At 40.0% G+C, this 24,650-nt stretch overlaps 1 protein-coding gene across 1 annotated transcript in view; it reads left to right on the forward strand.

Moving 5' to 3' along the window:
- The window catches only part of LOC124722126, a 58,722-nt gene extending 47,543 nt beyond the window's left edge, over positions 1-11,179 (forward strand). The window contains exon 5 of the mRNA XM_047247331.1: positions 10,168-11,179. Coding sequence (XP_047103287.1) covers positions 10,168-10,280 — 113 coding nt within the window. The 3' untranslated portion in view covers positions 10,281-11,179. The remainder of the gene's footprint in view (positions 1-10,167) is intronic.
- Positions 11,180-24,650: the final 13,471 nt, after the last annotated feature.

Genomic DNA, 24,650 nt, shown 5'->3' on the forward strand with positions numbered 1-24,650 from the left:
CTGAATCTCTGTACAACCTCTGGTTCTTTTAGTTTATCCAGGTCCCATCTCCTTAAATTCCCACCTTTTTGCAGTTTCTTCAGTTTTAATCTACAGGTCATAACCAATAGATTGTGGTCAGAGTCCACATCTGCCCCTGGAAATGTCTTACAATTTAAAACCTGGTTCCTAAATCTCTGTCTTACCATTATATAATCTATCTGATACCTTTTAGTATCTCCAGGATTCTTCCATGTATACAACCTTCTTTCATGATTCTTAAACCAAGTGTTAGTTATGGTTATGTTGTGCTCTGTACAAAATTCTACAAGGCGGCTTCCTCTTTCATTTCTGTCCCCCAATCCATATTCACCTACTATGTTTCCTTCTCTCCCTTTTCCTACACTCGAATTCCAGTCACCCATGACTATTAAATTTTCGTCTCCCTTCACAATCTGAATAATTTTGTGGTGTCACCGCCAGACACCACACTTGCTAGGTGGTAGATTAAATCGGCCGCGGTCCATTTAGTACATGTCGGACCCGTGTTTCGCCACTGTGTGATCGCAGACCTAGCGCCACCACAAGGCAGGTCTCGTGATACGAACAAGCACTCGCCCCAGTTGTACGGACGACCTGGCTAGCGACTAGATGTACGAAGCCTTTCTCTCTCATTAGCCGAGAGACAGAATAGCCTTCAGCTAAGTTAATGGCTACCAACTAGCAAGGCGCCATTAGCCTTACAGTGATTGTAATTAAAGTCTCCTGTGTATCGTCAAGAGCGATGTACCACAATGATTGATTAAAGATAAGTATTAATCCAGCTACGTACTTTTCTTCATAGCATTAATTACGTAGACTGTTCCAGTACTTCACGCCCGTCTGCGTTAGTCTAGCGTGCTTTCTCAGCCATCTCGATCTACAAGGTGTTGGCCCAGCTGCCGACACATCAAATTTCTTTTATTTCATCATACATTTCTTCAATTTCTTCGTCATCTGCAGAGCTAGTTGGCATATAAACTTGTACTACTGTAGTAGGTGTGGGCTTCGTATCTATCTTGGCCACAATAATGCGTTCACTATGCTGTTTGTAGTAGCTTACCCGCATTCCTATTTTCCTATTCATTATTAACCCTACTCCTGCATTACCCCTATTTGATTTTGTGTTTATAACCCTGTAGTCACCTGACCAGAAGTCTTGTTCCTCCTGCCACCGAACTTCACTAATTCCGACTATATCTAACTTCAACCTATCCATTTCCCTTTTTAAATTTTCTAACCTACCTGCCCGATTAAGGGATCTGACATTCCACGCTCCGATCCGTAGAACGCCAGTTTTCTTTCTCCTGATAACGACATCCTCTTGAGTAGTCCCCGCCCGGAGATCCGAATGGGGGACTATTTTACCTCCGGAATATTTTACCCAAGAGGACGCCATCATCATGTAATCATACTGACAATTAGATTTCGTATAATTGAGATATTTCCTAAAACTTTTCTAATACTCATTCCAGGCCAGAGACGGCCAAGAATTCGACATGCGAGTAGTGCTCTTGCACGCATGGATGGCTCTCTGACTTGGGTGCACACTTCTCCCACCCCCACCCACGCTGTCTGAGCGTGAGGAGGGGGAAAGAAGGAACGTGCGAACGCGCCGCATTTACGTGCATTCGCACGGCATAAGAATTGATTTCACATTTCATATTTCGCAACAACATAGATCACAAACAAATCTAATTTTCATTATTATTTAATTATTTTTTGTGCGCTGAAGACATGATATAATTTTTATCTGGTAAAAACTGTCGGCATATGGAGAGATGCAGACAATTTCACAGATTTTCGCACTCCGGTTGCTATGCAATCGTGATTTACTTTGTCTCACAATCGGAAAAAGCCTTCACACACATATGTTTATCGCATTATTTTATCACATTTGCAACGTCATTACGTAGACGTGGAATTTCCTCCTGCGGAAAACAACTTAGACCTAATAGACTGTTTTAACATAGAAGAATTTATCTTTTAAATGGGAATTTACACAGCAGATCAATCAGTTCCATCTGCATATGAACAGGGGCACTTTCAGCTGCAATCGAAAATCTCGAATACACCTCAGACACAGATGTAAGACTGGCAGTGTCCTCAAAACATTTAGAAAGCTATCCTTCTAATTCTTCCAAGGTCACAATGAATTCTTCAAACGGTGTTGTCTTTAATGCCAGTGAGCATAGAGAATTTGTCCCTTCCACAACGTAATTTTCTCTTCAAATGAATCCCCATCAAACCAGAAATTAGTTGTTTCTCCCCTTAGAATGTCTGACTGTCGGGAATCAACAGTCAAGTCCACTTAAAAAGAATGCGAGATCTGCAATCCATTCCGGAAGTTCTAATGTTCGCTCCTGCTTTCCTTTTACCTTCACAAATTCAACAATAGCTGGTTTTAAAGCGAAAAATCGTTTCAGGCATGCCCCTCGACTTAAACAATGTACTTTGCAGTAATATATAAAATCTGTACACTCTTCCTTCAATTCCATCTAAAACTGTTGCAACTGACAGTAACACTGCGTGCGACTTCAGAAAATTTACTATTCGTATCAACAAATTCATCAACTGCTTCATGCTTGCAAGTTTAGCACAAGTTGCTTCTTGATGCACAGATCAATGAATCCTGTCTATCAGCCGTTGTAATTTTTGCTTCTTCATCGTCAAATAAATCTATAAATTCGTTTCTGTGGTGCTGTAATGTCGCTACATTCCAAATTTGCGGTACCTGTCGATTAAGCGACTGCATGATAGATATTGGGACGTCTCACTCTTCTATTCTGTCATTCCCTTCATTTATAAAGGCTTGTGGGGATAGACCATTGGGCTGCCTCTTTTTGTGCAAACAGCCACTGGACTTATCTTCCATTATATTACAGGGTGACAATTATTGAACTATGTGAAATAAAATCGTCATAACTACTGAACGGTTTGCCTTAGCACGTTCAAACTGCACGGTTGACCGGGTGGCATAATGGGAATTAGTATGCGTATGATGGGTTTAGTGACGAAGCACCTTTCATTTGGACGGGGTCGTCAATAAGCAAAATCGGCGCATTTGGGGACTGTGAATCTGCATTTTGCGTTAGAGAAGTCTCTTCGCCCTCAACGAGTGACTGTGTGATGTGCAACGTCCAGTCACGGAATAATCGGTGCGGTATTCCTTGATGGGACTGTGACTACCGAAAGGTACATGAAGGTTTTGGAAGATAATTTCATCCCTATTATCTAAAGTGACCCTGATTTCGACAAGATGCGGTTTATGCAAGACGGAGCTCTACCCCATCGAAACAGGATAGTGTTTGATGTCGTGGAGGAACACTTTGGGGACCACATTGGCATGGGCCTCGCTTGGCCGCCGAATTTTCCGGATTCTGAACACATGCGGCTCCTTTTTGTGGGGCTATAGCAAGGACGAGGTGTGCAGCAATAACCCCAAAATCATTGCTAAGCTGGAAACAGCCATTCAGGGGGTCATCGACAGTATCGATGTTACGTCACTACAGCGGGTCTTGCAGAATTTCGCTACTCGTCTGAGCCACACCATCGCCAATGATGGCAGGTGTACCGGACATGTTATAACATAAATCCGAATATGTGTAGTGACGTTCATATGTCGAATAGAGTGTGTGCACGCCGTAGTTCGTAACTAATTTACATTTCTTTTCATGTAGTTCAATAATTGTCACCCTGTATGAAGAAACAGGGAAGGGTAAACAGTGCCAACACCACGATTGTGCCGAACTGAAGAATGTCGTGCCAGCCGGAAAATGCCTCGCCGCAATGCTAAATAAAATGTCGCGCCGTACGCAGTATTTCCGAGAAGAAGCAAGTAGTGGTGAGACACGCCGCTCTTCGGGATACACGCATGCAGCCACAGCGTGTTTGCGTGAGGTTTTGCACGCCACGGCCGACCGTTTTCTAAACTGGCACAGACCACATGATCATCGTTCTACTATACTGGTGCTAACTAAATTTTCAGCATATGCATCCGCATTCAGGAATGAGCATTTAATTAATTATTGTTCTAGGACAATTCTTAACATTAGCCATTGACCGTTATCATTTCTACACATAATAAAATGTGCCTGATATTATGAAGTGTCCTGTTATTTTTCTGAAATTCATGGGACATTTAGCGTAGTTTCATTAGAATCTTTTCTTTGCTCATTTTTTTTCTGTCACTAATGTTTTATGTGCAGAAAAGTACTGATCTTTACTGTCGTGTTCAAATATCCGAGAAGTATTGTGTCTTGGACATGATGTATGTAATGGATAGTCACAGTGAAGTAGCATTTTTAGGCACATACACCACAGCATAAACTTATGTCAGGTATTTGGTTACATGCAGCGAAGATAGCTTACGAACATGATAATTCTTACTAGGAGTGTCAGACTTCACTTCAGAATGTATGCTGCCCTCTGCAATTTAATTTTCTTTCTACACCATTGACTGAGGTTTGTCTGGGAACAGACCAGTGCCCTACAAGGCATTCACCTACTTGCACACTCATGCATCAGCTCAACCAACCACTGTGAGGGGACAAAGAGTTCATATTGAAATCAAAGTTCGACTTTTTCATATTTCACACACACACACACATATATAATGGCGGAAAAAAGAGACTATAAGACTTATCAGGTATCGAATCTTCCCACTTGCCCACTGCCTCAATTTACTGAAGGAAAAAAGTAGTATCTCTATACTGTTCATGTTTTCACCACGCGTTATTGTTACAACGTGGAAAAAGTTCGCAATTGCGGTGTGTAATGTATTTCTCTTGTCATTCTACAGCGCTCTAACGGATCTAAGACTTTCTGAAAATATAAAATTCTGTATATCTGCCGTTGTTTCCATTCCTAATAAAATCAGTGTATGTAAAGGATGACAAAGTTTATGTTCGGATTCTCCATTAATTTGTGAAATTAAGAGTATTCGTCTGAAGGGTGAAACTTACGTTGTACCACAAGACTCCACACAATAATCATATAGATAGCTGAACTTCGTAAGACATTGCTCCCTGGACTAAAAGAATCACAATGATAACGAATATGAATGAAACTGTCCAGGTTTCCTTGGTGTGTCTCTCAGTTATTCAAATGACAGTTGAACATGTCACTAGTAACCTCAAAGAAATACCCCCTTGCAGTGGTGGTGGTGTATTGCTATCGAGCCTGCAGCCGGAGGTTGTATGTTGCATTACACTGATACTAATATTCTGCAGGCGGTTCCATCGGCACGGTTTACACACGACTTTTCCCTTGAATGAGAAGCATAATCTGCGTTTATCTTGAATCGCTCACCTTACGAATTTGTTGTCGTCCCTCAGAATCTCTCTCCCTTCACTGAAAACACGATCGTGGTAATTCCTCGCTGTGGCGAGAACCGATGCCATTGAGGTTAGTTATATAAACTTTCCTAGACATCTCGCGCGCAGTCCGGTCTGTTTAAAAATCTTTACGAGCCTGTAGATTTCTTACGTTTTCTGAACCTGGCTTTCACCGAACTTCAAGGAATTCTTGATGTGTTATATAGTATCTATTCACACAAGGGCGCAAAATGTGAGTGCTTCCGATGTTGTAGGCAGTTGCGCTGACCTTTCCAGCCACTGACTTTTTAAGTCTGTTCGGATATCTTATTTATTGAGTGATTTCGGTTTACACTACCGTTTCTGTCGATCATTCTGGCGATGTAGGTAGAAATACACTCACTGACACTGTCTCCTCGGATTCGTCGTTGATACATCGTTCCCCTTGCAACACCAGAGAAAAAAAGTCAGAATGACTAGGAAATCCAAAAATCCAGGATCATAAATCAAATACGCTATTATATGCTGGAGACTGATATACAAATCAGTCATGACGTGGCATGAATTTGTTGATATCAGTAACATTTTCGCCATTGTGCGGCTACCAACGTAGCTAAAGCAACCGCATGTAGGTCCTACACTTGGCACTCTGATTCCTCTTTTAGAGGTACTTATGTTTAAAGTTCATGTATGTTGAGAAACTACTTGATTTATTGTGCTAGATGTTATATTTATTCAAATGATGTCGTTCTTCGTGTACTTACCAGCTGACTACGAGCTAGTGTGAATGTTAAGTTCTTCATTCTGTCAGTCTGTGTTCTGCTGACGATTCTGCTAAGTGTTGAGGACTTGGTAATGGGATAATTACGTATAGGTGCAATAAAATATGATGATAAAAGTATTTGCTACTTATTTTGCCCTTTATTAACAGAAGCAGTAGGCACTCAGAAGCACGGCAACACCTTCAGAGCGAACATTACCAGGGTGCTATGTTTACATGTTTTCTGCTGTAAACTACATACTTCCCCTTACTGCTGCACTATAATATTTTCACTATATGTGACTTGAGGACTGGTAGCTGAATATGATGTTGTTGTGTATTTATCTGATGACTGTTAACATGTTATACGCACACTCGGTTTCATGCTGTGCCAGTTTCCAAATATGTATTCAATAAATTTGCATCGTTCGCATATCTGCCCTGTACATGTACCTGTACATCATTTTTGCTGTCAGATAATTAACTTTTGACTATTTGATTTTCCGCGTTGGTGTTAGAAACTGCATCCAGTTCCAAGTTATTATTTACCACAAATATTTGCTTACTTTAGTGTGAGCGCCAGTAACAGAAAAATTGCTTTTTCGCAACTCGACGAAATGATACGTTAATTTTTTGGTAACTTAATATAATTAGTCATGGGATGTGTTTTGTGTGTCCTTTAAATTGTTCTCTACGTAAAATGCCTTATGATTTCATGTCTCGGTCTCTTACATATGTGTGGCCACACATATTGGTTACAAAAGTACCGTATAATTCGTCTAGATTTTGAGGAACATCGCAGATCTCTCGTTAAAAAACAGCAAAGTTATAATGGACATGTGCTTTCAAAGACATTGTACTACATCTGCTGGAGAAATTCCAAACTAAATGTTGTGACTATAGGGCATTCTGTGAAAGTCAAACGTTCGCAATATTGTTGTCGGGCATTCCAAGAAATGTCCATATGTTTGTAAAACATCATGCAGCTGTGTGTTTAAAATAGGTAGCCTAACCAGCCATTAATGAATTTCTAAGTGATAAATCGTTGACGTGCTAAGTCTCCTCTAAAAGCTGCATATAATTATGTCGTCTCAGGCACCATATTCTATCTTCCATATAAATTTCCCTTTTACAGTACTGTATTTTCTGTGAACTGTTATGCCCTTCCTTTGATCTTGGACACCAGTTTTGGTCAACTTCTAACAACAATTCCTGACGTCATACATTCCATTTTACTTAATACGTCACGGTATTAAACATGAATGACGAGAACGCTTTTCAAAAAACAAGGAATAAATCTTTTTACTAAACACAAATTACAATTGAAAAATGCCGAAAAGGTACGGTAGGTGACATTTATTGCTTAGAAACTGACTGACAGAAATTATAAAAATTCGATGGAAGCTGCTATATCTATTATTTAAAAAGTGGACGTATCTGCGCTCCAGTTCTAGAGCTTCTTTTTCTGAATACGTAGGTAACTACTGTTGTTGAAAGTAAAAACTCTAATTACAAAATAATCGGAACAGGCAAAGGAACAACCAAAAATAAACTTACATGAAAAGTAAATGACAAAGAAACGTACCTGAGCTTCATAAACCTAAATTACAGTAATAGTTATCATTGTAATGGATTTGCTGTAAGGTAACTACAAATACGACATTTCTTGAGGACTCAGTATCAACGTATTCAGGTAAGTAATTTTAATTCCACCCATCGTACTCGATGTATGTGTATTCATTTATTATGTATATGACCGGAATTTTAACAAGCTGATAAAATACATAAACTCCTTCGTTCCCCTTCTACCCACTGAAATGTTAGCGTCATCGATTTTGCAGAAGACTGATTTATCCTTCCGGGCTAAACTAGTTATATAAAAAGCGCAGTGTCGACGGGCATAGATCAGAGTGTCATATCAATAAAAGTTCAGCCTATGAAGTTACAAGACAAAATTAAATACGGTAACTCTAAGGGATATTTTTGTTTTACCATTCAGTATTATCTGCTATGATGCTAATGTTGGCTGGCTCCCAACAGGAAAGTTGATGACTTTTCCACAAAATAGCCAGCTCGTCTAACAAAATTTCGTAATGTGCCACATTCCATCGTTGTTGTTGTTGTTGTTGTTGTTGTGGCCTTCAGCTGGAAGCCTGATTCGATGTACCTCCCTACGGTAGTCTATATTGCGCAAATATCTTCATCTCTGCATAACTACAACATACATCCAATTGATCCTTGTTACTGAGCCAAGCCTTGGTGACCCTGTATAACTTTTACCTCCCCCCCCTCCCGCCCTACTTCTCTTCATTAGTAAATTAATTATTCCTCCGTGCTTCAGGGTACATCCAATAAACTGATCACTTGTTTTACGCAAAATCTGCCAAAAACTTATTTTCTCCTCATTTCTATTCAGCGCCTCCTATCTAGTAATCTCATGTAATCTTCAGCATCCTTCTGTAGCGCTACATTTCAGAATCTTTTCCTTCTTATCTTCCACTTTTCATTTCCGTACAAGGCTTCACTCCAAGCACTTTCAGAAAACGTAAGAGTATTATATTAGATTTTAAAATACTTCTCTTTTCCATAAACACTTCCCATTCTATTGCCAGTCTGCGTTTTATGTTCGTTCTACTTCAGTCATCGTAAGTTATTTTGTTGCCCAAGTAGTAAAACTTATCTACTACTACTCTTAGTGTCTCATTTCCTAATCTAAGTCCTACACTCAGTTGTTTTAGTTTTGCTGACGTTCGTCTTATAATCCCTTTTCAAGACATTCCCAATTCCACTTAACCATTCTTTTATTGCCTGCTCAGTGTGCTGCCTGAATAACATGGGGATAGTGTAGAGCTCTGTCTTACTCCTTTCTGAACTATTAGCTCCTTTTCATGTCCCTCGACTTGTAACTATAGTCTAGTTTCTGTAAAATTTGTAGATAACCGTTCATTCTCTACTTTTATTCCTGCTATCTTTAGAATTTCAAAGAATGTATTAGAATCAGCACTGTCAAAAGCTTTTATTATTTCTGCGAATACTATAAATGTAGGTCCGTCTTTTATCCAATCTTCTAATGTAAGTCATAGTGTCAGTATGGCCTGTATTTCGCAGGAACAGAAACTGTTCTTCCCTGAGATCGGCGTCTACCAGTTTTTACAATCTTTTGCAACTAATTATTGTTAATATTTTGCAACAGTGGCTTATTAACATGATGGCTGAAGGCTCTGAAGGCTATTCACAGAGTTATCTGCGTGGCATGCTGCAAACTTCCTCGCCAAAGCTCAGGACTTTAATTTTGGTAGATATCCTTATCCTGCGTGTCCTAGCCTGTTAATTTGGAAGAACAGGACTTCCTCCTGCTCCACCCTTTCCTTACTCCATGGAAAAACGTGCAACTCAACGGTTAAGATACTACACATATTCAGGAGAAGAGAGATACAATTTCTTTTCATGTCGTTAACATTTGTATGCCCTTTAGCTCCTCTAAGTCATTTTGAACGAACGCCGTTATGGTTCCTCCAAGCAGATGAAGACTGAATCTGTTTCCCACCCCTCCGACTTTGTGCTTCGTATCTGGTAACATCAATATCGTCGGATTATTACACTCTAAAGTTTCTTTCTTTCTTTCTTCCTTCTTCCCTACATGTTTCTATTTACGTCAGACTTAGAAATGTTTTCTTCATGCTTCCCTCGTTTTCTGTATCTTATAAAACTCGTCATATTGCTTCAGCTTTAAAGATATTGGCGTTTTGGGCTACTTCTTGAACAATATATTTTCTAGTTCTCCTGCTCGAGGTATACTGATTTCGGATTTCCGTTACTAAGCTCACAAGAACAACAAAAAACAAAAATACCCCATTATTTTTATTTTCTAAACTGTAGTTTTGAACTATATCACAATCCATGTAGAAATAATTCCAGTTTTGTAAGATGCCGTTATATTTATGCACCAGTTCCATATTTTCTAGTATTTGCTTAGGAGAGCTATTCTTTCGCCGTCGGCAGATAGTTTATAGTAATACCTGTGTTACTGAGAGCTGAATAGTTAAGAACTAACTTAATCATTTAATGTTACAGGCCAGCCTGTGATGTGGAGTGATGTTGCCCGTGATGTTGAAGAGAATCCAGACCTATGGCCGTGGAACGATTTCGATGCAGGAAACACGAGGGAAGTTGATAACTCACGATAGATGACCAAAGATGTCACTGCTTGGCCACTCAGATGTCGTTTAACTCCGGAAAGAATGAAATCTGCTTGTTTGATAAGGAATTCTCTCCCTTCACTACTGAGAACGTAATAGTTATTGTGGACCTTCACAGCTGAAACTCCCAGTGTTCAAGAATAACATTATGTGAAGACATAGCTCTTGACAATTTCTTATCGTTCCTCGAATAAAGACAATCAAACGATAGGATACAGAAATATTTCACTATGAAAATTTACCTTAAATATTTGGTGATTTATGACGTTGATTTGGAGATCTGTAAGATGCAAGAGCTTTGGAAATGTCTGTTACGAGAACGGTCCGTTTTCAGTATACTGAGCTAACTGTTTATCGTATGAATAACTGGTAAAACTTCAGAATTGATACTAAGGTTCAGCCAGAATTTCAGCACACGTCTCTCCGGTTTTGAAAGTGCATGAGTCTGTGAATACTCATAACTACTTCTGAAATTTTTTAAATGCACCTGGCTTTCGGACATGCAAATGTAAGGAGTTAAAAATTGAAAATTTTTACGTCGATGCATAATTGTAATTGATATCCGTTAATTTTTAATCAATATAAATGTGAAAATGTTTACTATTTTTTAATGTTGTGGCAATACCAGTGTACCAAAGAGTGTCGAGGACAACAGCGAGGGATGACGTAAAAAGATAATTATATTGTCAAGTGCTTTGTTCATTTTGTTACAGTATTAATTTTTTACCAAATTGTAGTACGTAGGGAAATAGTGTTGATGTGACGTGTGTTTTTTACGAAATCTGTAAAAATGACAAAAGTCATAGCTGGGAGTGGCGGTGCTGACTGTTATGTGAAGGTTTTGTGTAAATGTTTTAAGAAAAAATAAAATAATTTATGAAGTAGTACACAGTTGTTACATATAATTGCCGTTAATCTCATTTACAAACAAATTTTTTGGAATAAGACACTGGATCGTCAAATATTTTATTTGTGTATTTTGTCACGCTCGTCAGTCTATCTGACAGAGTACTAATCATCTGAATGTTTACACAATGTAGATCATTTACATCACGTAGAACATAAAACAACTGCAATGTTTTCGCTCAATTCTTTCATCAACTGTGATTTCCCGCATATTGAGTAATAGACTCATACTCACACTCGATGTACGGCGTATGACAGAACAGTAGCGTATGTGCACGGGCTTCAGGTGTTGCTACGTCAAAATGATACATTGTAGATTTACAAAGATGATTCATACATGTGTCATTAGTAGCTTGTATATAGGCCTCGGGGCAGTGGGTACCTTTAATGGAATTGCAACTACTGCCATGTATAATCTCGTCAGAACCGACAGCGCTTGCGTATATGAGTGTCAATTTTGGGCGATTTTCTGCAAACGCCTGGCTGCTTCGCTACTAACAGGCGCTGTTCACATTGAAACTATTAGCAGAGAATTTATTGTTATTTATTATTACTTTTTGAGCTTATGATAATAGTAAATATGTATAGTTGTATGCTTATAACATCATAGATTGCGATATTTGGAGGCTTTAAAAATTAAAGCAGAAAATTTTCAATACTTGATTTACAAAAATTTCGTCAACTTAATGCTGGAAATGCAGAGTGTAAAATATGTGCAAATAAAAGTAGCGTCATTTAGAATTCTTGGTATCCACTCCAATTATCGTGTAGTGCGATAGCTCGCGTACGTTATTTTTGAACAGAAACATTAAGTATCTATTTTTCTAAGTTAATTTGTCAGCAAAACTACTAATTAAACTCTGTCGAGCAAAATACTCTCTGCTTCCGTATGTTTACTGTGCAGTTTCACCTCTGCGGTGTGTTTTGCGAATGAAACGAAAATGAAAAACATACAAACAAAACCTACAGTTTTCTCATAGCTAGAGTGCTTGGATATTTTACTTTGCGATGTTAGCAAGCATATTAGTAAGCACACTCCCAATTAGCAGTTTCTTTTAATTACAGAAGAAAAGAATAAATTTATATTTGCCTGTTAAATCTGCACTTAAATCCGTTGAACCTTAGTCACGTTGCTCTCATCTAATTTATGTAACTGGACACCTTGATAACTTTTCTTATATATCTGATATATAGCATCATTTTGTAACTATAATCATATATCTGAGCGTCTGGGATGTACCCATGGACAACTATACTTTTTTCTTCAACTTTTCTCCAGTCCATGTGTGGGACAAACAATTCAGCAACCTAGACGTCTTCCAAAGCTACGCTGCGTTCAACTGAAGTTCTAAATTGTTCCTGTCAGCGTTTGAATATCCTTCCTCTTAGTATATCACAGATATCTTTATCCTGTGCAATAATGAAAAAGCATCTACGTGAATTTTCTTTATCTTTATCCCTCCCTTTTTTTCCCCTGAGTATTCGTTGCTGTGGGTATCATCGCCTTTTCTGCTGGCTTTTCCCATTGTTTCCATTCTTCCCTTGGCTAGGTATTTTTCTTACTGCGCCATTGTCTTTCCTTTCTTTCAGTTGGTCCTGTTTCATACTCCCAATTGACAGAAGACAGAAGAGGTTTTTGTATGAAAAACATAATTACCACAATATTAGTGAGATAACTTTGCTTTAATTATAATCACATCTTTGTTCTTAAACAGACTGAATGTTTCAAAATTCAAAGTCAGTCCTTTGTTCAGAAAACGAGCGTTGGGTGTCGATGCGGGAATCACCCATTGCCTTCATCCGCATTGTCCTAGAGAATGTCGCTTTCCTGCATTTGTCATTAGGTGTCAGGCGAGTCTCAGTATTTTTTTGGTGACTGTAATGAGTGATCCTGAGTTGCGTATACGTCTTCATGGATGAAATTAAAAGAGACGAAGAACCCGACGGCGGATAACAGTCAAGAATGTCACAAGAGACACTATGGAGAGGTTTTCCATTTAACCCAGAACGCTGGAGAAATGTCTTCTGATGTGGAATTCTGACAGTACATCCCTACCTTACTGGCAGAATGTTGACAATAAAAATTTAGTACACTACCTACTACGGGGAGTGTGACTGAGCGTTTAGCGCCTTAAATTCGTAACGGTAGTCAATTTTCCTTGTCCCGATACACAAGGACGCGTGTTTAAAGTAACCAGAAATAGCACTGTTCCTGGTGGCTTTGAACGCACGTTTCTGATTTCCATATCTCTGTTTCGAGGTTGTGTAAGTCGTTTGATATATCAGAATCGTACTACGGTAGTCTCTTTATAACGGAAGGGTAATGATGGTTAGCAGCCTAATACAACCTCGTATTCGTTCGTCTAAGTTCTTTATTGTTTCATTCAACGATCTCAGATTGCAACCAAAGCACCAGCACTGCCGTAGGGTAGTTTGGTTTTTGCTTGCGTGAGCCTGAGAGATGTTTTGGGTTTATTTCTTGAGCGCTTCCGAAATCGATTCATAACTCACCTAATGCATTAAAAGGACTCTTTCACAACTTTGTAGTAACGTGTTACGTTATTTATTCTTTCTGTGCAATGTTCGTGCTCATCTATAGCCTCTCCTTTTTGCTTTACTTACAGATTTAGACTCACTTGATTTATTTGCTGACGCACCTACTCGACGTTACCGACTACAACTGGACGAAAAAATACGCTATATTCATTTCTTCTCTGCGTTTCTAAAAACTTTTGTTTCAGACTTAAGTTAATGTGCCGTGAAAATTGTAGTTTTCAGTATCGTTGTGTAAAACGAGGGCTTGGTAGTACTTTCATCTCGGTATGTGGATGTATTGTAATCGAAGATTATATTGTATACCATCATAGAATGTCCAACAATAGTCGCTTTATTCCAGCTCGCATCTCACAACGTCGTCAACGTATCCCTAAGACACTGCAACCTCCATTCAGTTTAAATGTACAAGACGGTAGATAATGGAAATATTACGGATTTCAGGGCGTTTGACTAATGTATTCAACCTGCATTAATGTAGAAATGAAATCTACAATTGCCTCTCTGACAAAAGGACTGAAAATAGCGTCCTATCGGCACGAACTTGGAGCTCACTAGAGACAGAGCATAGAAGAAACAGCAAATCGCTTACACCTTTTCTGAATAAACTGTCGGAACATTAGACTGAGATGATTTAGAGAACCAGGGAAAATCGATATCAGTATGACTGAACAGGGATTTGAATCACATCCCTCCCAATTACCATTTCACGGATCTCTCAAAAAATGAACTACGCAGTTACATCACGAAAATATTCTGATGTCTAAAGAAAGACACATTTGCGCCACTCAGAATTGGCGCTAAAATAAACCTTTATTCGCTCCAGTGTTGATCGAAAATCATCAACTAGCCTTTATGGTAGCACACTCGCTTGGCGTTAGTAAAATAAATTATATCACTGCCGTTAAGTATAATACGTTTATACAGCTAAGTAAACTTAGTATACGGCAGAATTCTACGTTCTAGCTATTTTGCGTAGTGTACGCTGCATTGGAGCAGGGACCATAGAAATGGCCAGAATACTAACATTATTTAATTGCATAAACACATATTAACCTTAACGACAGTAATGCAAGATCTTTTTATAATTTTATTTTTATCAGCGCAACATTACGAGTGATACCATTTAGGCTATTGTAATAACTGCATCTCGGTTGTTAATCGCTTTTATCGAAACTGGTAGCGGATAATGTTCTGTTTTACCAGCGGCTCTTGGTGGTATATTTGCGTGACTTTCTTTAAATATTTAAAAACAGTGTGTCACTATTTGCACAAAAAATAATGGTTCTAATTTTCGTTATGTTCAAATGTTCAAATGTGTGTGAAATCTCATGGGACTTAACTACCAAGTTCATCAGTCCCTAAGCTTACACACTACGTAACCTACATTATCTTAAGGACAAACACACACACCCATGGCTGAAGGAGGACTTGAACCTCCGCCGGGATCAGCCGCACAGTCCATGACTGCAGCGCCTAAGACCGCTCGGCTAATCCCGCGCGGCAATTTTCGTTATCTCACAAGTGAGAGCGTGTTACCGATGCGTCGATTTCACGAGGACTTTTACAGTACGCTCACAGCAATCTGCTCGCTCGCTGCAATCTACTGAATACAGCAAGACCTCTATCAGATTAAAACTTGCTGCAGGCGTTGTCAGTTGACCCTCAATGTCAATGACTGTAACGTATTACGTATAAATAGCTGGAAAGACCCGTTACTGTTCGATGACGCTATTGGCAATAAATTACTGCAGCTATGACCGTAAAATATCGAGGAGTATCCATCCGGAATGACCTAATCTCAAACGACCACAAAAAATTGGTTGCAGGAAAAGTAGAAGATAAATTGTGACTCACTCGAAGAATATTAATAAAATGTAATTCTTATCGGAAAGAAGTGGCTTACAAAACGCCCATTCGACCGATTCTTGAGTACTGCTGGTCATTGTTGGTAGCATTCATAGAGGAGACACAGAAAACCCAAAGAAAAGCCGTACGTTTCGTGACGGGCACGATTAGTAAGCGCCACTGTTTTACGGGGTGACTCATTACACCGCAGTGGTAGACACTACGAGAAATGTATCACGTTGTGATTTACTCTTAAAATTCAGAGCGTAGACGTTCAAAGAAAATTTAGGCGACATATTATTTCCTCACATTTACATATCGCGAGATGACCGTGGCAGAAATATCAGAGAAATTTGAGCTGATGAGGATGCTTACCAACAGCGGTTCTTCTCGCACACTATTAGTGGCGGAACAGGAATGTGGACCAGAATTACCCCTCCCCTTCTCCCTTTGCCACACAAAGTGATATATGCCTCGCATGGAATAGATGTAGAACACCTCTATTATATTTAATGTTCTCTACAATAGGGCTTCCAAGTCTTGAGACTGAATAAAAATGGGTTACTGACGCCGGCCGGAGTGGCCGTGCGGTTCTAGGCGCTACAGTCCGGAGCCGAGCGACCGCTACGGTCGCAGGTTCGAATCCTGCCTCGGGCATGGATGTGTGTGATGTCCTTAGGTTAGTTAAGTTTAATTAGTTCTAAGTTCTAGGCGACTGATGACCTCAGAAGTTAAGTCGCATAGTGCTCAGAGCCATGTGAACCATTTTTGGTTACCGACGTATCAACGTCTTGATACCTGGATCAGCGGCATCCGTGGTCAGAAGATGAAAGAATTGGTATTAATCGCTGCGTTTCTTCACCGATCGGTTCTACTAGCAGGGTCATTAGAGGTCATCACAGGAAAATTGCTACCAGTGACATAATGAAGTAATTTATGGAAACCGCGTGAAAGGTGTAACGGGAAACCCCAACCTGGAACTGAACACGAGGGATAGATAGTGCCACAGTGAAATTTTGTACACGTGTTATTTTATTATAAGTTAGATATAAATCTAAGCAGAACGCGACTGGTAAGACATTAGCTCGTTCCTGCAGATATTTTACATGTACATCTACATGTAAAGTGTACGGCAGTGGGTTCATAAAACCACTTTCCAACTATTTATCTACTGTTACTCTCTGGAGTAGCAACCACACATCTTTTCCTGTGAACTCTGATTTCTGTTATTTGGTTACGATGGTCATTTCTCTCTATGTAGGTGGGAGTCAAAAATATGTTTGGACATTCTAAGAAGAATGTTTATGAACGAATTTTTGTGAAAAGATCTCGCCACGACGCAGAAAGCCTTTAGTTTAATGATTTCCACTACAACTCGCTTATTATATCCGTGACATTCTCTCCCCTGTTTTGCGATAATATAAAACGATCTGTACTTACTCGACCATTTTCGATATCGTCCGTCAATCGTATGTGGTAAGGATCCAATACCGCGCAGCAATACTCCGGAAGGGGACGGATAAGCGTAGTGCCAATAAAATTTAGTCTTTGTTTGTCTTCCACACAACATTTTCATGTGATGGTTATAATGTAAGTTGTTCGTAACTGTAATCCCTAGGTAATTAGTTGAATCGTGGACCTATACATTTGTGTGAGTTATTGAGTAGCCTAAATTTGCTTTTTTTTTTTTTTTTTTTTTTTTTTTTTTTTGTAGGATCTACTCATTGGGAGACTTCACCCTTTTTATTCTTCAGGGCCAATTGCCACTTTTCGCACCATGCAATTATTTTGTCTAAATCGTTTTGTAATTCTTTTCGATCTTCGTTGACATTAATAGACTGTACGCGACAGCATCGTGATCAAAAAAACCTAAGAGAGCTACATCTACATCTACATCTACATCCATACTCCGTAAGCCACCTGACGGTGTACCTCTATCGGTTCTCTCTTCTATTCCAGCCGGCCGCGGTGGTCTAGCGGTTCTAGGCGCTCAGTCCGGAACCGCGCGACTGCTACGGTCGCAGGTTCGAATCCTGCCTCGGGTATGGATGAGTGTGATGTCCTTAGGTTAGTTAGGTTTAAGAAGTTCTAAGTTCTAGGGGACTGATGACCACAGTTGTTAAGTCCCATAGTGCTCAGAGCCATTTGAACCATTTTTTCTATTCCAGTCTCGTATTGTTCGTGGAAAGAAAGATTGTCGGTATGTCTCCGTGTGGGCTCTAATCTCTCTGATTTTACCCTCATGGTCTCTTCCCGAGATATACGTAGGAGGGAGCAATATACTGCTTGACTCCTCGGTGAAGGTATGTTCTCGAAACTTCAACAAAAGCCCGTACCGAGCTACTGAGCGTCTCTCCTGCAGAGTCTTCCACTGGAGTTTATCTATCATCTCCGTAACGCTTTCGCTATTACTAAATGATCCTATAACAAAGCATGCTGCTCTCCATTGGATATTTTCTATTTTTTCTATCAACGCTATCTGGTACGGATCCTACACTGGTGAGCAATATTCAAGCAGTAGGCGACCAAGTGTACTGTAACCTGCTTCCTTTGTTTTCGGATTGCATTTCCTTAGGATTCTTCCAATGAATCTCAGTCTGGCATCTGCTTTACCGACGATCAACTTTATATGATCATTCCATTTTAAATCACTCCTAATGCGTACTCCCAGATAATTTATGGAATTAACTGCTTCCAGTTGCTGACCTGCTATATTGTAGCTAAATGATAAAGGATCTTTCTTTCTATGTATTCCAGCACATTACACTTGTCTACATTGAGATTCAATTGCCATTCCCTGCAGCATGCGTCAATTCGCTGCAGATCCTCCTGCATATCAGTACAATTTTCCATTGTTACAACCTCTCGATATACCACAGCATCATCCGCAAAAAGCCTCAGTGAACTTCCGATGTCATCCACAAGGTCATTTATGTATATTGTGAATAGCAACGGTCCTACGACGCTCCCCTGCGGCACACCTGAAATCACTCTTACTTCGGAAGACTTCTCTCCATTGAGAATGACATACTACGTTCTGTTATCTAGTAACTCTTCAATCCAATCACACAATTGGTCTGATAGTCCATATGCTCTTACTTTGTTCATTAAACGACTGTGGGGAACTGTATCGAACGCCTTGCGGAAGTCAAGAAACACGGTATCTACCTGGGAACCCGTGTCTATGGCCGTCTGAGTCTCGTGGACGAATAGCGCGAGCTGGGTTTCACACGATCGTCTTTTTCGAAACCCATGCTGATTCCTACAGAGTACATTTCTAGTCTCCAGAAAAGTCATTATACTCAAACATAATACGTGTTCCAAAATTCTACTCAGATTGTATAGATTATGAACAGCGGAGGGCCTATAACGCTTCCCTGGGGAACCGCAAATAAAAGTTCGCTTTCACTAGATGGCTTTCCGTCAGTTACTACGAACTGAAACCTTTCTGACAAGAAATCACGAATCCAGTCACTTAGCTCAGACAACAATCCGTAGTCCAGCAATTTGATTAGAAGCGAGAATGGTGCCAAAAGATCTCTGGAAACCTATAAATATGGAATCAATTTGAGATCCCATGTCGATAGCACTCATTACTTCGTGCGAATAAATAGCCAGTTGTGATTTACGAGACCGATATTTTCTGAATCCGTGCTGGTTACGTATCAATAGATCGTTTTCTACAAAGTATTTCACAGTGTTGCCACATTTTACGTACTTTGCTGCTGCACACGCAGGGGATTTAACCTGTCTCCTCCCCTGAAACGACAGCCGCGGAGATGCCTGGCGATCGAATGCTTTAAGAGGCAGGTGCGGCTCTGAGGCAGGACAGAGCGCTTACCGGCGACCGGCCAGCGGCCAGCGACCACCCGCCAGGGCTTCGTGAGCGCCGCACGTCGCGTGGCCGTCCTCATTATGCGTAACCACTTTTATTCGCCTCTTATCCGTTAATACCCGAAAAGCCGAAGCGGCGGACGGCTGCTAGCGCGGGCTTCGGCCAATCCGCCGTAATTACAGAACAGTCGCATGTGCACGATGGGTCATATGTGCGTAATTTCACGACAATTACTCTCTGTCTCCTCCTTTACGTATTAAACTTCCTTTATGCGGTCAGCGTCCACAATGGAGTATAATTTGAAACGTTTCGGGTGCAATGTACGTAAAAACTCTAGCAACACGGCAGGATGTACCATTTCAAGTAAAAGAAGTGGCTAAGTATTCTCACAATGTCTGTAGCGAAAGAATGCATCGAGACTGAGAGACAGAGGGAAACACGACGTCGCAGGTGCGAGGTGGTCGCTCCTTTCTCTCACAAAACGGCGTACGGATCCTTCTGAGTCATCTCCCTGAGAATTTTTAATAGGATTCAGGGCTCTCGAGATACGGGGCTTTAGCAGCCTGTAGGAAGATATAATTAATCGTAATTCTCTCAGTAACTTAAAGGAAATTATGAATTCCTGATATTTCAAGATTTTAAACATGGCTGAAACAGCAACTGTTGAAATTTTTCACGATAAAGGATGACAGCGAAAACAGTTGCAGGATAAAAATTTATTAAAATTCTTGACCAAGGTTTCGGTATATATGAATATACCTTCATCAGAAGTAAAAAATCCTGAACAGGAAGACACTTTCATTAGCAAAACCTTAGCATCGGAAATGAGAAACACTAAAGCTTAAGTAACAGTGAAATTACCAGAGTAATACAGGCACAAAATCTTTTAGTTACTTACTAAAATTACATCATGCAATGGAGATTAACAAAACAATTGTGCCAAAGGCGTCGTCAATAATTAAGACATCTTCTCCATTTGTACAACATGATTATGGGCACAAGGTCAATGCGAACAGTTTAGCACCAGTACTTCGCCTATGAACTATCGAGATGAGAGTGTGAAACCACTAGGGCAGATGGTTCCGCCGAGAGAGGGCGAGATTTTAATATGCGCGAGTGTCTGGCACATAGAAGTGCCCTCTCTCGGCGAAACCATCTGCCCTAGTGCTTTCACACTCTCGTCTCGATAGTTCATAGGCGAAGTACTGGTGCTAAACTGTTCGCATTGACCTTGTGCCCATAATCATGTTGTACAAATGGAGAAGATGTCTTAATTATTGACGACGCCTTTGGCACAATTGTTTTGTTAATCTCCATTGCATGATGTAATTTTAGTAAGTAACTAAAAGATTTTGTGCCTGTATTACTCTGGTAAAAAGATTTTGTGCCTGTATCACTCTGGTAACTGTTACTTAAGCTTTAGTGTTTCTCATTTCCGATGCTAAGGTTTTGCTAATGAAAGTGTCTTCCTGTTCAGGATTTTATACTTCTGTTGAAGGTATATTTATATATACCGAAACTTTGGTCAAGAATTTTAATAAATTTTTATCCTGCAACTGTTTTGGCTGTCATCATTTATTGTGAAGAATTCCTGATATGTTGTCACAGAACACACTGAAAGTCACAGAAACACGATCTTTTGGGAGCTGAGCTAACATTAAATCGGTACTGAAAATATGACCTTCAGATTCGTTGTCCGTCTTAAGTACACACATTCAACGAATCTACGTTTGACTGTCACCATTAACGAGGCTAACAGCAATATTTTTGCAGCAAGTGGCTGACCAGCCTAGCGAGCGGGGAGACACCGTAGCACGGCCGTGCCCTCGGTCTCGCATTCATATATGGCCTGCCATCCAGATTTAGGTCTTCCGTGAATTTCTTGCCCCCCTTCTTACAGCGGTGTACCGTAGGTCTCTAGAAGAGCGTAGCGTTCCAAAGGATTGGGAAAGGGCACAGGTCATCCCCGTTTTCAAGAAGGGACGTCGAACAGATGTGCAGAACTATAGACCTATATCTCTAACGTCGATCAGTTATAGAATTTTGGAACAAGTATTATGTTCGAGTATAATGACCTTTCTGCAGACTAGAAATCTACTCTGTAGGAATCAGCAAGGGTTTCGAAAAAGACGATCGTATGAAACCCAGCTCGCGCTATTCGTCCACGAGACTCAGAGGGCCATAGACACGGGTTCCCATGTAGATGCCGTGTTTCCTGACTTCCGCAACACGTTTGATGCAGTTCCCCACAGTCATTTAATGAACAAAGTAAGAGCATATGGACTATCAGACCAATTGTGTGATTGGATTGAAGAGTCCCTAGATAACAGAACGCAGCATGTCATTCTCAATGGAGAGAAGTCTTCCGAAGTAAGAGTGATTTCAGGTGTGCCGCAGGGGAGTGTCGTAGGACCGTTGCTATTCACAATATACCTGGTGATCAAAAGGTCACTATAAATTTGAAAACTGAATAAATCACGGAATAATGTAGATAGAGAGGTACAAATTGACACACATGCTTGGAACGACCAAAAAAATACAAAAGTTCAAAAAATGTCCGACAGATGGCGCTTTTTCTGATCAGAATAGCAATAATTAGCATAACAAAGTAAGACAAAGCAAAGATGATGTTCTTTGCAGGAAATGCTCAATATGTCCACCATCATTCCTCAACAACAGCTGTAGTCGAGGAATAATGTTGTGAACAGCACTGTAAAGCATGTCCGGAGTTATTGTGAGGCATTGGCGTCGGATGTTGTCTTTCAGCATCCCTAGAGATTTCGGTCCATCACGATACACTTGCGACTTCAGGTAACCGCAAAGCCAATAATCGCACGGACTGAGGTCTGGGGACCTGGGAGGCCTAGCATGACGAAAGTGGCGGCTGAGCACACGATCATCACCAAACGACGAGCGCAAGAGATCTTTCACGCGTCTAGCAATATGGGGTTGTTCTAATAAATCCCCTTGTCATTCCAAGCATGTGTGTCAATTTTTACCTCTCTATCTACATTATTCCATGGTTTATGAAGTTTTCAAATTTATACTGACTTTTTGATCACCCGGTATGTAAATGACCATGTGGATAACATCGGAAGTTCACTAGGGCTTTTTGCGGATGATGCTGTGGTATATCGAGAGGTTGTAACAATGAAAAATTGTACTGAAATGCAGGAGGATCTGCAACGAATTGACGCATGCTGCAGGGAATGGCAATTGAATCTCAAGGTAGACAAGTGTAATGTGCTGGAATACATAGAAAGAAAGATCCTTTATCATTTAGCTACAATATAGCAGGTCAGCAACTGGAAGCAGTTAATTCCATAAATTATCTGGGAGTACGCATTAGGAGTGATTTAAAATGGAATGATCATATAAAGTTGATCGTCGGTAAAGCAGATGCCAGACTGAGATTCATTGGAAGAATCCTAAGGAAATGCAATCCGAAAACAAAGGAAGCAGGTTACAGTACACTTGGTCGCCCACTGCTTGAATATTGCTCACCAGTGTGGGATCCGTACCAGATAGATCCGTTGATAGAAGAAATAGAGAAGATCCAATGGAGAGCAGAGTGCTTCGTTACAGGATCATTTAGTAACCGCGAAAGCGTTGCGGAGATGATAGATAAACTCCAGTGGAAGACTCTGCAGGAGAGACGCTCAGTAGCTCGGTACGTGCTATTGATGAAGTTTCGAGAACATACCTTCACCGAGGAGTCAAGCAGTATATTGCTCCGTCCTACGTATATCTCGCGAAGAGATCATGAGGATAAAATCAGAGAGATTAGAGCCCACACAGAGGCTTACCGACAATCTTTCTTTCCACGAACAATACGAGACTGAAATAGAAGGGAGAACCGATAGAGGTACTCAAAGTACCCTCCGCCAGACACCGTCAGGTGGCTTGAGAAGTATTGATGTAGATGTAGATGTAGAATCCCTTAACGCTGGTTACGGAATGGTGTGTTTGAAAAGGACAAAGTGAGTTTCTTTGCCCATCCTTCCCAAAGCAGACTTTGAGTTCTGTCTCTAATGACCTCTTCGTCGACATGATGCTAAACCCATCATCCTTCTATTCACAATTTACATATTCGCATAGCAGAAAGAATGAAAAGGAACGTATAAGAGTTACTGAGGCTTTAAACCAAAGTATGTATGTCCATTACCAGAACAGACATCATAGATGTTCGGGAAATATCCGAAACAAAACTTTAAATTGCATCACGAGCAGCTAATGGAAAATGATGCGCCACCGTTATCACAAATGCTAGCACGAAATAAGGTTCATTACAGACTGATTCACAATTAGTAGTAGATACAGCCTTCCAATATTTTTCGTCACTATGCTACTTCATTATGGTTTTAGGGATTCTGTAAGAAAACATTCTGATAGGAAAAATGATCTGGAAATCTTAGTTGGATCCTACAATCTAATCTCAGTGATTAAATTTCAAACACGGGTGGATAAGGACGGTAGGTCCCTTCGGTGAAGCTCAAAGCGAGAAAATAACTGTTTACCCATTGACAAATGCTCTGTCTGATCATGATGCACATTTAGTCCGGATAAATAATATAGTGCCTTACAGCACGGACACTCCTAATCGGAAACAGTTTAGAAGAGATGACCTGGGATGAAATTTATAATGAACCAAAGGCTAACAAGATATTTAACCTATTCCATGTTAATTTCATATCATTATTTGAAAATAGCTTTCCATATAAGCTAATCAGAAATGACATTAAACGGCCATGCCAAAAAAACCGTGAATCACTAAAGGAATTAAAGTATATGTCGAAAGGAAAATGGAAATCTATCTTTTCGGAAGAACAAGTAGAGATCTTGCATTAGTTGTACCCTATAAAAACTACTCAAAATTACGAATAAAAGTTATGAAAAACCAAGAAACATGCACATAATGTCATAAATCAGTAAGTTTGACAAAAGATTTAAGGCTAATAGAATTTAGTGAAACGAGAAACAGGACACCCAGCCACAGAACAGGATAACATCACTGTTGAACCGAATGGAAGGGCTGTAAATGATGAGTCACAGGAAACAAATGTATTTACGAATCTTTCCTTGAATATACTTGAAAGCATAGGGACAAACAGTCCAAGAGAAAAATTGTAGCAGCATGTTGAAAAAGTAACTGTCAAAAAATTCAGTCATATGAATGTATCACAAACTTCTCCTTCTGAATTTAAGAAATTTATGCA

This window comes from Schistocerca piceifrons, chromosome X (genome assembly GCF_021461385.2).
Source record: "Schistocerca piceifrons isolate TAMUIC-IGC-003096 chromosome X, iqSchPice1.1, whole genome shotgun sequence".
NCBI lineage: Eukaryota > Metazoa > Arthropoda > Insecta > Orthoptera > Acrididae > Schistocerca > Schistocerca piceifrons.